Genomic DNA, 13,335 nt, shown 5'->3' on the forward strand with positions numbered 1-13,335 from the left:
ACGGTCAGTAGTTTTCACTGTAATGTTACAAACGGTCACGATCTCTCAGATCAATATATAGACATGGGACTTATTCTGGACGTAAGTTAATAGTATTAATTACATTTAACAATTAATAATACAAGTGCCAAGTGGAGTGTTTTTTGTATATTTAAAATTTATTTATTAAACACCAATTCTTCTAGGTGTTGAGTGTTGACCAATATGATTTTTTTTTTTCAAACAACCAATATGATTTTTATATATACCATATAAAAAATAGAGAATATTCTAATTTTCTTTTGAAATATTATTCCTTTTATCTTTGTATTTAATTAGATTTTCATACGCGGTACACCACAAAACTAAATTATAAATTATTGTATTTTAAATAATAATTTTTAATTTATTTAGTTTTTAAATTCTTAATTAATTAATTTTTGTCTAATTAATTTATTATTTTGTTTAGAATATTTTTTTTTCTTCTTACGTTTTATACAGTTTATAACCTAATTACATTAAATTTGTTATTAGATAGAATATAAAATTTTAAAAAACTTAGTTTTGTTTTCTATAATTAAACAGAGGTATATGTCTATATGATATGTTATGTGTATACATTTTTTTTTTTTGGAATATTAAGAATGTGTTGTAATATGTGTAATATTTTATAGTTCATATACTAAATAATTTATAAGTTAATTTTCTAAACTATGACTACAAATCTATACTATATGAAATAAACTAATAGTTTTAGTGTTGGTTCTATAGTCCAATCACATCGTGCTAGGCTGATCACGCAATATGTTCAAAGATTTTTAATCTGCAAAAACTCATCATACAAAACCCGTGAAAGTAGAATATAGTATGTGAGGCTAAAAGTCACTTTTTATCAATTCAGTTTTTCAAATTTTAAAGAATAGTATCTCTTCACTCACCTCATTATAAAATAAGAAAATAAAATCTGTATACATTTACAATTATGTTTTGTTACTTTTTTAAACATTAAATTTCTATAAAAAAAATTGAATATAAATAGAATTAATTTATTTATTAAATTAATTATTTAATGTTAATGGCATGCATGTAAATAAATACCAATTTCAGGATTTATTTTATAAATATCTCCACAAATATATATATATATATATTCATTTTTGATAACAAATCTTTGGTAGAATAAAGTCTTTTTTTTTTTTTTAATAATGTTTGCATAAATAACAGAGGTTTTTACTTTGCCCACACTGTTCATTTTGTCTAAAGATCCGTTACCTCTCTCTGGCAAGAACTCTGTGAGTTTCCGACAAATAATTAGGAGATCGAAATTCTTGTCTGACACACACACAAAAAAAAAAAAATACCCATTCTTATTCGAAACTTCCCCCGGATACTTTTCTCCTTTTTTTTTCTTCAGATTTTTTTCAGAAATTTCGTTCTTCTTCGTCCGTCCGTGGATCTCTCAAATTTGGTTGAAGATATCAAAATGGTGGGATAAAAAAAAAAAAAAAAAAAAAAAAAAAAAAAAAAAAAAAAGTGAATAAGACACAGCCAAATGAAAGTTTCTTTACTTTCGTCACTTTAGTTTCCGAGGGCTTTGACTTATAAAAGCTTTTAGATTTTCCCGGAATAATAGAAAAAAGGATGGAGAAATTATATTGACCGGGTATAATAGATTTGTGAAGAAGGGTGATTTGAAGAGATGGGTAGGAGAATTAAGAGGAAAGGTTTCATAAATACTGAAGCTGCGAGAGAATTTGTTAATCATCTAGTTGCTGAGAGACATTCCTTGTTGTTGCTTGTTCCTTTGGTGTTAGCTTTCTGGGCGATTGAGAGATGGGTCTTTGCTTTCTCCAATTGGGTTCCTCTTGTTGTCGCCGTTTGGGCTGCTCTTCAGGTTCGTTCTGTTTGTCAAAAGAATCACTTTTTTTTTTTTTTAATTCCATTGACCCTTTGATAATTGATCGGTTCTTGTTAAACCGCCGGTTAATTTTGTCTGGATCCGTTGAATCTGAATACTTTAGAATGATAAAGTTGGAAAGCTTTATGCTTTTTGTTTATACCTAACAACTTGCCATCTACAAAAAGAGTTTGATCTTTCCCACTCATTAGGTAGATAGTTCTGGTAAATTGCTTTTTTCAATGGATGAGTTTACAATCTTTATATTAGCTACAGTTTCATTCATGTGTTTGTTTGTGTTAGCCTATGTACTAAAAACTGGTTAGGGGGTTTTTGATATGTGGACTTGATAAGTGTGTTCGTGTGCACAACTCTGAACTTAGAGAGAGTGGATGTTTAAGCTAAAATCTTGCTGCGTTTTTTTTAAATGTAATCATATGTTTTGCTGCAGTATGGAAGTTACCAAAGGGCAATACTTGCTGAAGATCTTACAAAGAAGTGGAAGCAAAACGTTTTCAATGCGTCGGTGAGAATTTCTGTTACCCTGGTTTTTGATTACCTCTCGTTATATTATATCGCTCGATGTTATACCTTATAAGCGGTGGCTTTCTCCAGACGATAACTCCTTTGGAACATTGTCAATGGCTTAACAAGTTGCTCTCTGAAATTTGGCTAAACTTCATGAACAAGAAACTTTCTCTCAGATTTGCTTCCATGGTAGAGGTGAGTGAGCTTTATCCTTAACTCTGCTCTTTCTAATCTAAAATGTGTTTCTGCCCATATACTCTACCTGTACATGATTCCTTGGGTAATTTAAAGACAATAAAAAATGAACTTTTGATGGCAGAAACGACTGAGGCAACGAAGGTCAAGACTAATAGTAAGCAATCTCTCCCTTTTCCATGACAACTCCTTCTAATAAAAATTGGACACAGTGATGCTAATTTGTATCGGTTTTCGATAGGAAAATATACAATTGTTGGAGTTTTCTCTTGGCTCATGCCCTCCTTTGCTGGGACTCCATGGAACTTGTTGGTCCAAATCAGGGGAACAGGTTTGATTACTTTGATATTTTTAAACTGCAAAGATTTGAATAAATGGTTGGATTTTGATGTGTTACCTTTTGTTTTTTTTTCCTTCTCTGGTGGTATAGAAAATTATGCGATTAGATTTCACTTGGGACACAACAGATCTAAGTATCTTGTTGCAAGCCAAGCTGTCCAAACCGTTTAATCGAACAGCACGAATCGTTGTCAACAGTCTTTGCATCAAGGGTGATGTAAGTGAAAGCTCCCATAACCCGTAGAAAGTAAATATTCCTTTACATAGCCTTCTTCCTGGTTTATTTACAGTATCTTCTTGCAGATTCTGATCAGACCGATTCTTGAAGGAAGAGCATTGCTCTATTCCTTTGTATCGAACCCTGAAGTTAGAATTGGAGTAGCTTTTGGTGGTGGTGGTGGCCAGTCTCTTCCCGCAACAGAGCTTCCCGGCGTCTCGTCTTGGCTGGTTCGTTTCCCACTTTCACATATCTCCAATACAGTTTTTTTTACTCACCGCCAAGAATAGTTTCAGTTACAAAAGTCCATTTTCAGGTCAAAATCCTAACAGAAACGTTGAACAAGAAGATGGTAGAGCCACGCCGGGGATGTTTCTCGTTACCTGCAACCGAACTTCACAAAACAGCCGTCGGAGGAATAATATATGTAACCGTAGTCTCTGGTAGCAATCTTCACCGCAGTGTTCTTCGCGGAAGCCCCTCGAGAAGTTCCGATACTGCAGAGGGTAGCAGCGGAAACAGCAGCAACAGCAGCAGTAGCAAACCTGTTCAGACATTTGTTGAAGTTGAACTCGAACAGCTTTCTCGACGAACCGAGATGAAGTCAGGACCGAATCCAGCTTATCAATCAACGTTTAATATGATTTTACATGACAACACAGGGACACTTAAGTTTAATCTCTATGAGAACAATCCTGGGAGTGTCAGATACGATAGTCTCGCTAGCTGTGAAGTTAAGGTAAATTAATGAATAATAAGGACATTTTAAGTTAGTTGTTGTTACTGGCCGTTACTTGTTTGTTCATCTTTCTCTCTCTTGGAATGTACAGATGAAATACGTAGGTGATGATTCAACAATGTTCTGGGCCGTTGGATCTGATAACGGTGTGATTGCCAAACACGCTGAGTTCTGTGGTCAAGAAATCGAGATGGTTGTTCCGTTTGAAGGAGTTAGCTCTGGCGAGGTAAATGATACAGTTTCTTCTTTATGTATTACTACTCCATGAACTTCTTTACTCAATTTGGCCAATTCACTTCATTTGTGTGTTTTTGCTCTATAGCTAACCGTCAGGCTACTTATAAAAGAATGGCATTTCTCTGATGGCTCACATAGCTTGAATAGTGTTCATTCGAGTTCTTTACACTCCCTCGACAGCTCCTCTACACATCTCTCCAAAACCGGCCGGAAGATTATTGTGACTGTTTTGTCTGGAAAGAACCTTGTTTCTAAAGATAAGTCCGGCAAATGTGATGCCTCTGTCAAGTTACACTACGGAAAAGTAAGTAAATCTTTTCATGTTTTTGCTCTAAATGGCCGCTGCACGATCATTAAATCTTAAAGAGGCGGGCATGTTCTTGAATGTTGTGTAGATTATACAAAAGACGAAGATAGTTAACGCAGCAGAGTGTGGCTGGAACCAGAAATTTGAGTTTGAAGAGTTAGCCGGTGAAGAATATTTAAAGGTGAAATGCTATAGAGAAGAGATGCTTGGCACGGACAACATCGGTACAGCTACATTGAGTCTACAAGGAATCAATAATAGTGAAATGCATATATGGGTTCCGCTTGAAGACGTTAATTCTGGAGAAATAGAGCTTTTGATCGAAGCTGTGGCTCCTGAGTACAGCGAAGTAAAAGTTTGACAAACATCTCTCTGTCTCTTCCTTTTTGCCTCATTGATTGTTTACGCTCTTTCTCGGTTTTATCGCAGGCAGATTCTAGTAAAGGCTTAATTGAATTGGTTCTTGTTGAAGCGCGAGATCTTGTGGCCGCAGATCTTAGAGGAACCAGTGATCCTTATGTTAGAGTTCAATATGGAGAGAAGAAACAGAGAACAAAGGTACTAGAGCAATTGGTTGGACTCAGAACAGTCATTTTAAAGAGATACGGAACCAAAACTTAAGAGATGTTTTTTTCTTGGGTGTTTCCAGGTCATTTTTAAGACATTGCAACCGAAATGGAACCAGACAATGGAGTTTCCAGATGATGGGAGCTCCTTGGAGCTACATGTCAAAGACCATAACACTCTGCTTCCGACATCAAGTATAGGTAACTGCATCGTGGAGTACCAAGGGTTGAAGCCAAACGAGACTGCCGATAAGTGGATACCTCTCCAAGGAGTGACACACGGCGAGATCCATGTCAGAGTCACGAGGAAAGTCAAAGAGGTTCAGAGACGCGCCAGCACGGATTCTGGCTCCCCGTTTAACAAAGCTCTGTTGTTGTCCAACCAAATGAAGCAGGTGATGATAAAGTTTCAGAATTTGATTGACGATGGAGATCTTGAAGGTCTTGCTGAAGCTTTAGGAGAGCTGGAAAGTTTGGAAGACGAACAAGAAGAGTATTTGGTTCAGCTTCAGACAGAGCAAATGCTGCTTATCAACAAGATCAAAGACCTTGGCAAGGAGATTCTTAACTCATCTCCGGTTCAAGCACAGATTCATTCCCCATCTCGATCAGGGTCAGGTTCGGGGACAGGATCGTATACTCGGAGATTACCCGCACCAATGTAGTCACTTGTTTTCTGATCAAACAATCATCTGTAATGTATATAGATAGATATCTAGTGCATTGGATTAAGTGTTCAGAGAGAGTTGATCCCTTGTTACAAAGTTAGAAACATCAAGCTGTAAGTTTCTTTTTATTCCCATTGTTATTCAGTAACAATAAAGACAGTTGTGTTTGTAAAACTGTTTTTCCTGTGTCTAGTCTGGTCAATAATTTCCAGAAAACTACTGAAGCAAAATAGTTTTTACATCACAGTTTTTTTCACATGAAAAATTTCTTTTTCCCACAAAAGTTGCAAAAAGCTAAATGACTCAAAGTAAGATTCCTAACTTGTAAATTTAGCCTTAAGAATAAATCCACTGAACTGGAACATGTTTGTTCAAAGAGTAACCGGTGATCATCAGAAGATGAATAAACCGGACAAAACCATAATTATTACATCAGACATGAGGGATCAAGTAACATGGCGTGATACTGCTTTAGATGACTAAGTCATTGTGTGAGATTACAAATGCATATGATCCCGAGTTAACCCCTACGGCTCTACTAGTAACTGTGAAAATGGCGGTTACAAAAGGGGATAGAAATTACATGGCCTAGGCAGAACCAGCGGGGACAGCTGCTGCATTGGAGCTAGGCTGAACCGAAGTGGCTGGAGTGGTGCTTAAGCTCCGATCTTTCGGCTCCGGTGCAACAATGGGAACTGAAGCTCCGGATTGTGAAAGAGAGGTTTTTGCAGCCGCATCTAGGGCGGGTATCTGATGCTGATTCAAGTTAGCCAAATCATTTACAACGTTGTGAAGTTGTTGTAGCCTGTAATCTGTCTCGGGCCGCCGACAAATCTTCCTCAAGGGAACAATTTCCTGCTGGGATAACGGAAAAGAAATCCAAAATAGGTGAGTGAGGAGGGTTTTGCTTTAGGGTTTCAATCATGAAACCAAATGGAGCTGATGGGTAAATAAAATGATAAGAGATAGCGAGAGAGATGATCATCCAACCTCGGACAGGTCGTGGCTGTAACGCACCAAGAACCTACAACGACAACCTCTGACATCATGTCTTCTTCTTTGTGCGTCAAGAACAGTGGCATCAAAGTAAAGAGCTTGATCTTTTCCTTCCTGAAGATGTTATAAACAAAAATCCAGTCAGGGATAAACTTACAGGACACCTATCATTAAATGGTTAGAGAACAAAGTTCTAAACCTGGAAACAAAGTACGAGATCTCCGGCAAGAACTGCAACACATTCTGATGCTTCACATGGGAGAGACCGTTGCCTGACGTGCTTTTTGACGTTTATCCATTCATCTTCTTCAACTTCGAAACCTGCAAACCGAACCTGCACTTCCTGAAAGACGCAAAAGAAAGATTAGTTGTTAGCAAAACTAAGAAGGGGAACAAAAAAGTCAACTGGAAATTTGTTAGGAATTACCGGATCACCAATCTCCAAGTTTCTATGAGCTAGGAAAGCTTGCACATCATACCTGTAAGTAAGCAAGAGAGATACATATCAGAGCAAAGCAGTGGAATGTAATGATATTGCTGAAAACTATCATAAGTCAGTCAAAAATACTGAAGATCAAATGCAAGGGAATCACCATGCACCATCCCTGGCAGATTTGGCTTCAAATTCCAAGTAGGAGTTGTCTGAACCACTCCTCATGACACCGGGAACTATGAGAAAAAGTAGTAAACAGTTACGAAAGTGGCATCTATGCAATATACGCCACACTGATCTAGACTCATGGACAAGAAAATAAAACTGAATAATCCAATGAAACCTATCTAAATACATAAGCTTCGCAACCTATTTGACTGCGAGTAAAATATATAAGGCACCTAAAATACCGGAAGGGGCAGGAGTCATGCCGGGTTGATTGGCAGTCATATGAGTGGTTTTAGGAGCGGCTAATGGTTGCATCACATTTCTCATCTGATTTGGTAAATCCATACGCGGCATGGAAGATACATTTAGCTTCCCAGGAGCTTTATTTCCCCTTGCTCTCAAAGCATACCGCCTATTTTGGAACCAGTTCCAGATCTACAATGCATTCAAATGACACTCCAATTAAGTAAGAAAAGCAATTCCAACAAACTCTACAAAGTAAAACTCAAAAATCGAGAATGAAAAGACCAGTACTTGCTTAAATTGCACAACAATTTTCCCCTTCCGCTCAGGTGATTCACTGAGACAGAAAACAAACGTACCACTTGTTAGATAATAAAAAAAAAAACACAAGAAGTGCTTTCAGACCAATGGAATTGAGATACAACAAAGTAAATACCTAAACTTATCAGCAAGAGCTTCAAGAATATGTCGACCTGGCATTGCTGTATTATGCTGTAGCAAAATTGCTTCCATCTCATTCACCTTATATAACATTAAACATCAGCCATAATAAACAAGATAAAAACCTTTTCAGAGAACTGACAAAAACCATAGAACAAAATACACATGGAAACACTTATCAATAACTCCAATTAACAAAGTAGGAGCCAATCGAGTTCAGAACATACATCGAATTGCCTTCAAGTCTCGCATAAAAATTAACGCAAATTGCTCAAACAAACAATTCAAGTTTCTATTGTAGCTAATTAGAAAAAAAAAACTCAACTGATCTTCAGAATCTAAACCCTATCATGAACCCAAAAACGAGACCCAAATCTAAGAAACCAAACCGACCATAAAAAAAAAAATCAGATTTTTCAGCTCAGGGAGCTCAAAACCCCTCAAATTAACACCAAACACATCACATTACAAAGAAATCGAGATTAACCTCGGGTAGGATAAATCGAAACGCCGGACCGCCATTACTGGGAGGTCGACCCATGTTATCTCCTTCTTCTCACCAAAAAAAAAAAAAAACAAAAATTGGCGGCAGAAACTGCCAAACTGGAATCAAACGGAGCTTATCTCACTTTGAATTTCGAATTCACGGCGAAACTCTCTAGAACACGGCCGGTGACCCAACGACAGCGAACCCGGTTTTACTAAGACCCGACTCCGCCGCTTATATAACTTTTTCACTTGTGTAATTATTTTTTAACTTAATCCCCTCGTAATGGGCTTTAAAAGCCCATTAAAAAGACCCAAATATTTAAAAACCCAAAACAATCTTATCCGTATGGTCGAGTAATCCAAACCAGCTTTATCCGTCTGCTCTCATCAGTATCCCAAAAACAATGGCGAAGAAGACACTTCGCTGAAAGCTTTCTCCAGACTTTTTATTTGCAGTGTGTCAATGGCTTTGGTTCCGCTTAATTTTACTGAAATGCCACTGAGAAGCTCTCTTCCTTTGACCTCGACCTCTCGTTACTGTTCGTCTCCTTCGCTCCACGCATTGCTCTTCTATTCATTGGGTGTGAAACCCTCGCGTCATCAAATCGTTAGGCCATTCTCTTCGCTCCGTACGAGCGAGCGTAGCAACAACAACAGGAGCCATAACAACCGTCGATTGGATAATCGGAATCATAAACCTAGTCCTCCTTGGATCGATAAGTGGCCTCCCTCATCCTCCGAAGCTCGCGGTGATCATGTCGGCGAAAAACACGGCGGAGCTAAGATTCGGTCGGCGGAGGAGGAAGCTGAAGCGAAGCTTCGGTATCTGGAGCGGGGTAAAGGACAAAACGCGATTGATAGGATTGTTCTTCGGCTACGGAATTTAGGATTAGGTTCGGATGATGAGGAGGATGTGGAGGATGACGAGGGAGGTGGAATTAACGGCGGAGATGTGAAGCCGGTGACTGGAGAAGAGAGACTGGGGGATTTGTTGAAGAGGGAGTGGGTGAGGCCTGATATGATGCTTGCTGAGGGAGAAGAGAGTGAGGAAGAGGATGAGGTGTTATTGCCATGGGAGAAGAATGAGGAAGAACAGGCGGCGGAGAGAGTAGAAGGAGAAGGAGTAGTGGCGGTGATGGCGAAGAGGAGAGCTAGAGCTCCATCACTGGCGGAGCTTACGGTTGAGGATTCTGAGTTACGGCGGCTGAGGAGGGATGGGATGTATTTGAGGGTAAGGATCAATATACCAAAAGCTGGGCTAACACAGGCTGTGATGGAGAAGATTCATGATACGTGGAGGAAAGAAGAACTTGTGAGGCTCAAGTTCCACGAAGTGCTTGCTCGTGACATGAAGACGGCCCATGAGATAGTTGAGGTTAGTTAGTTATCTTGCATAGTTCACTGATTGCTTCATTGTAGCAGAGGTTTGTAAGATATTTAGATGAATTTGAGGTACAAAACATGATGCGCGATTATCTCATGAGAACGTTTTTCATAATCTATTAGGAATTCGCTTCACAGAAGTGAAATGGTCCTTTTAGGGACCATATTTGAGACTGTGAAGTTCCTAAGCTCAATTTAGCTCAGTAATAGAATGATTGTAGAGCTTTTATTAGAACAGTAGGAATTTTGTGGTTGATCTCTCTTGGGAACAATAACGTAGTTGTGAATAAGGTAAATTTGAGGTCTGGAAAAAGTAGAGTAGCTGGAGCTGAGCACGGCTGTTAGAATTCTTTTAGAGTAACAAGACTGTTCAGGAGATGCATGTTTCAGGTTTGATAGAACACTGATTAGATTTATTCTAATGGGCAGCGTCGAACTGGTGGAATGGTGATATGGAGAGCCGGAAGTGTAATGGTGGTTTATCGTGGGCTTGACTATCAAGGACCTTCTGTGGTCTCTGATCGAGTGGCCGGACCTAAAGAGACTCTTTTTGTCCCAGATGTATCGTCTGCTGGCGATGAAGCAACAAATGCCAAAGATAACCAAAATCCACCTTTGGAAATCAGAGACCCGATCATCAAGAACCCTATTCGCAAGGAGAATATGACCGAAGAAGAAATTGAATTTAACAATCTATTAGACAGCTTAGGCACACGTTTTCAAGAATGGTGGGGTACTGGGGTGCTACCTGTGGACGCTGACTTACTACCTCCTACAATTCCTGGTTATAAAACACCTTTCAGGCTTCTTCCTACTGGGATGAGATCGAATTTGACCAATGCTGAAATGACAAATCTCAGGAAGATTGGTAAAACGCTCCCATGCCATTTTGCTCTTGGTAAGAATGCTTTCTGATCCTAGATGGTTTTTTTCCTAGATGGTTTTTTTCCTAGATGGTTCTTCTGTTTGGTGTGCTGAGGTTTAAAACTTGAATATGCTCTTTACAGGCAGGAACAGAAATCACCAAGGATTGGCAGCTGCGATACTCCAGATCTGGGAGAAAAGTCTGATTGCAAAGATCGCTGTGAAGCGAGGTATCCAGAATACAAATAACAAACTGATGGCGGATGAGCTGAAGGTCTCTCTTATTTTTTTTCTCTAAAGTTCAATAATATGGAAAAAGAAATACTAAGGCAGTCCATATATTGATTAAAAGAAATTAGTAGAAACTATCTGTCATCCCCCTGAGCCCAGTTCTATGGATTTAGGACATTTAAATATTTACACGGAAAGGCTAACATCTTTCATTACCTCTTGTCTTGTTACTATAGGCATTGACAGGAGGTGTCTTGCTGCTCAGAAATAAGTATTACATTGTAATATACCGTGGGAAAGACTTCCTTCCTTCAAGTGTTGCAGCTACTTTGGCAGAAAGACAAGAATTAACTAAAGAGATTCAAGATGTCGAAGAGAGGGTAAGAACTCGCGACATTGAGGCTATTCAGCCTGTTGGTGACATAGTTTTGGCAGAAAGACAAGAATTAACAGAAGAGATTCAAGATGTCGAAGAGAGGGTAAGAACTCGCGACATTGAGGCTGTTCAGCCTGTTGGTGACAAAGTACCAGCAGAAGCTGGCACTCTGGCCGAGTTTTATGAGGCTCAAGCCCGATGGGGGAAAGAAGTAACTCCAGACCATCGAGAAAAGATGATTGAAGAGGCTTCAAGGGTGGCAAATACGAGAGTTGTTAAGAGAATCCAGCACAAACTAAACCTTGTAAGTAGACTATTTTATCTCTGGTTGCTAATTTGTAACTTGAGGTCTATTGTGGATGTCGGGTGGCAACTGTGATAGTTAGTTGCCATTTGTGTATCTAACTTCTCCCTTGGTTTGTAACAGGCCCAATCGAAATTTCAACGAGCAGAGAAACTGTTGTCCAAAATAGAAGCCTCTATGATTCCAAATGGACCTGATTATGATCAAGAGGTCATCTCCGAGGAAGAAAGAGCTATGTTCCGAAAAGTGGGGTTGAAAATGAAGGCATACTTACCCTTAGGTGAGTCCTGCTCTCTTAAGCATTGTTGATGTATCCTGTATGCGTGCAGTGAATAAGAGTTGTAATAAAATGGAACATTTGTCGTCTTGTTATATGAATTAACTGTTTCTTTAACGTGGACCTAACAGGTATCCGTGGTGTTTTCGATGGAGTCATCGAGAATATGCATCTGCACTGGAAGCACAGAGAATTGGTGAAGCTTATATCAAAACAGAAGGTCCTTGCATTTGTTGAGGACACGGCTCGGTTACTGGAATACGAGAGTGGTGGAGTACTTGTGGCAATAGAAAAGGTTCCTAAAGGATTTGCTCTTATCTATTACCGTGGGAAGAATTACAGGAGACCCATTAGCTTGAGACCAAGAAATCTTCTGACAAAAGCAAAAGCACTGAAACGATCCATCGCAATGCAACGCCATGAGGTGGGAAATTCCTGAAGTTTTCTACACATTGTATTTATATTCACTAGTTACTAAACTTCTCTTTGGCAATTATTGCAGGCTCTTAGTCAGCATATCTCTGAACTGGAGAGAACAATAGAGCTAATGCAAAGCGAACTTGTAAGTGGTCTTTTTCACCCGTTTAATATCCAGTATATAACGTTAATCTTCTGACACTATTAAGCTCCATTCGCTTTCGTGTTCTGCTCTGATTCACCTACCTGCTGGTTTTTTGTAGACCGCAAAGAACCCGTCATACAATGAATCAGAATGGGAGAACGACGAAGATGATGATGATGATGACGAGGATGAGAAAGATGATGTGGAGGATAATGAGAGTGATTGGGACGAAAGTGATGGTGTTGAAGAAGCTGATAATTCATCTCGCTAAGCTGAAAGTGTTTTGACACATGCATTGTCCTATCTCAGGAGGTTGAAGCTGACGATGAGATATCACAGAAATGGTTCTTTACACTGATGAAAAAAGTAAGAAAGCAAGTGCTGAATCAGTATCGACGTGTGAGGTAAAGTCTCTTGTTGCAGAGATCACAAAATCTTCGGAGTTCAAAAAGCAGAACCTGATGCCTTTCAGCCTAACCCGTGGGGAAAAAAATAGCATCTATATATAGTTTTTGTCTTCATATACATTTTAAAGTTTTGCCAGTGTATCATCATTATATTAAAAACTATTGTAATTCAATCAAATGTATATTAGGAAGGTAGTGCGCATGTCTTAAGTCTCTCGACTAGTAGTTCGATACTGCCTTAGTGATCTGAAGAACTTTTGCATACTGAATCCATTAGTCAACCGAGGAATGTTGCTCTGTCCGGTCGGTCTAGCAGTTGCATGATCCTACAATTGCGTACTAAGTCGTACACTTAAAAGTTTGGCTAAGATCCAAAATATGATATCCTTGGGTGATGTAGACATAATATCAGTGTCAAGTTGACATGCGACATAATCATATATTTATAGCCGCAATTGTGAAAGCAAAGTTTCAAATCGACTACTCAAG

The 13,335-nt window shown here is 38.8% G+C and overlaps 3 protein-coding genes across 11 annotated transcripts; 2 read left to right on the forward strand and 1 right to left on the reverse strand.

The window, feature by feature from the left end:
- The first annotated feature begins 1,126 nt into the window (after window positions 1-1,126).
- On the forward strand, window positions 1,127-5,846 carry LOC104765698 (uncharacterized). 2 transcript variants are annotated; one of them, XM_010489455.3, is made up of 13 exons: window positions 1,127-1,873; window positions 2,328-2,402; window positions 2,492-2,599; window positions 2,724-2,756; window positions 2,841-2,930; window positions 3,030-3,155; window positions 3,242-3,385; window positions 3,472-3,894; window positions 3,986-4,120; window positions 4,217-4,435; window positions 4,527-4,787; window positions 4,868-4,996; window positions 5,088-5,846. In XM_010489455.3, exons 1-13 carry the CDS (start codon window positions 1,679-1,681, stop codon window positions 5,667-5,669), a joined length of 2,520 nt encoding a protein of 839 aa, XP_010487757.1. In that variant the 5' UTR covers window positions 1,127-1,678; the 3' UTR covers window positions 5,670-5,846. The 2 variants fall into 2 exon arrangements, with proteins under 2 accessions (XP_010487757.1, XP_087358508.1); XM_087502382.1 differs by having other exon boundaries at window positions 1,151-1,873; window positions 4,527-4,793.
- Window positions 5,847-5,984: 138 nt separating this feature from the next.
- LOC104765699 (protein SAWADEE HOMEODOMAIN HOMOLOG 2) lies at window positions 5,985-8,713 on the reverse strand. Of its 8 annotated transcripts, none has more exons than XM_010489457.2 (9): window positions 8,441-8,713; window positions 7,949-8,034; window positions 7,804-7,849; window positions 7,503-7,704; window positions 7,262-7,337; window positions 7,096-7,147; window positions 6,868-7,011; window positions 6,663-6,782; window positions 5,985-6,527 (listed from the first exon to the last, which is right to left on the reverse strand). In XM_010489457.2, the coding sequence occupies exons 1-9, from the start codon at window positions 8,492-8,494 to the stop codon at window positions 6,261-6,263; spliced, it is 1,047 nt and encodes a 348-aa protein (XP_010487759.1). In that variant the 5' UTR covers window positions 8,495-8,713; the 3' UTR covers window positions 5,985-6,260. The 8 variants fall into 8 exon arrangements, with proteins under 8 accessions (XP_010487759.1, XP_010487758.1, XP_087358509.1 ...); XM_010489456.2 differs by having other exon boundaries at window positions 5,985-6,530; window positions 8,441-8,681; XM_087502383.1 differs by having other exon boundaries at window positions 7,512-7,704; window positions 8,441-8,680.
- Window positions 8,714-8,776: 63 nt separating this feature from the next.
- Window positions 8,777-13,048, forward strand: LOC104765700 (CRM-domain containing factor CFM3, chloroplastic/mitochondrial). The gene is made up of 8 exons (XM_010489461.3): window positions 8,777-9,817; window positions 10,255-10,723; window positions 10,833-10,963; window positions 11,157-11,600; window positions 11,724-11,880; window positions 12,009-12,301; window positions 12,380-12,439; window positions 12,558-13,048. Exons 1-8 carry the CDS (start codon window positions 8,906-8,908, stop codon window positions 12,708-12,710), a joined length of 2,619 nt encoding a protein of 872 aa, XP_010487763.1. The 5' UTR covers window positions 8,777-8,905; the 3' UTR covers window positions 12,711-13,048.
- The last annotated feature ends 287 nt before the right edge of the window (window positions 13,049-13,335 follow it).

This window comes from Camelina sativa, chromosome 19 (genome assembly GCF_030686135.1).
Source record: "Camelina sativa cultivar CO46 ecotype springtype chromosome 19, ASM3068613v1".
Classification (NCBI taxonomy): Eukaryota; Viridiplantae; Streptophyta; class Magnoliopsida; order Brassicales; family Brassicaceae; genus Camelina; species Camelina sativa.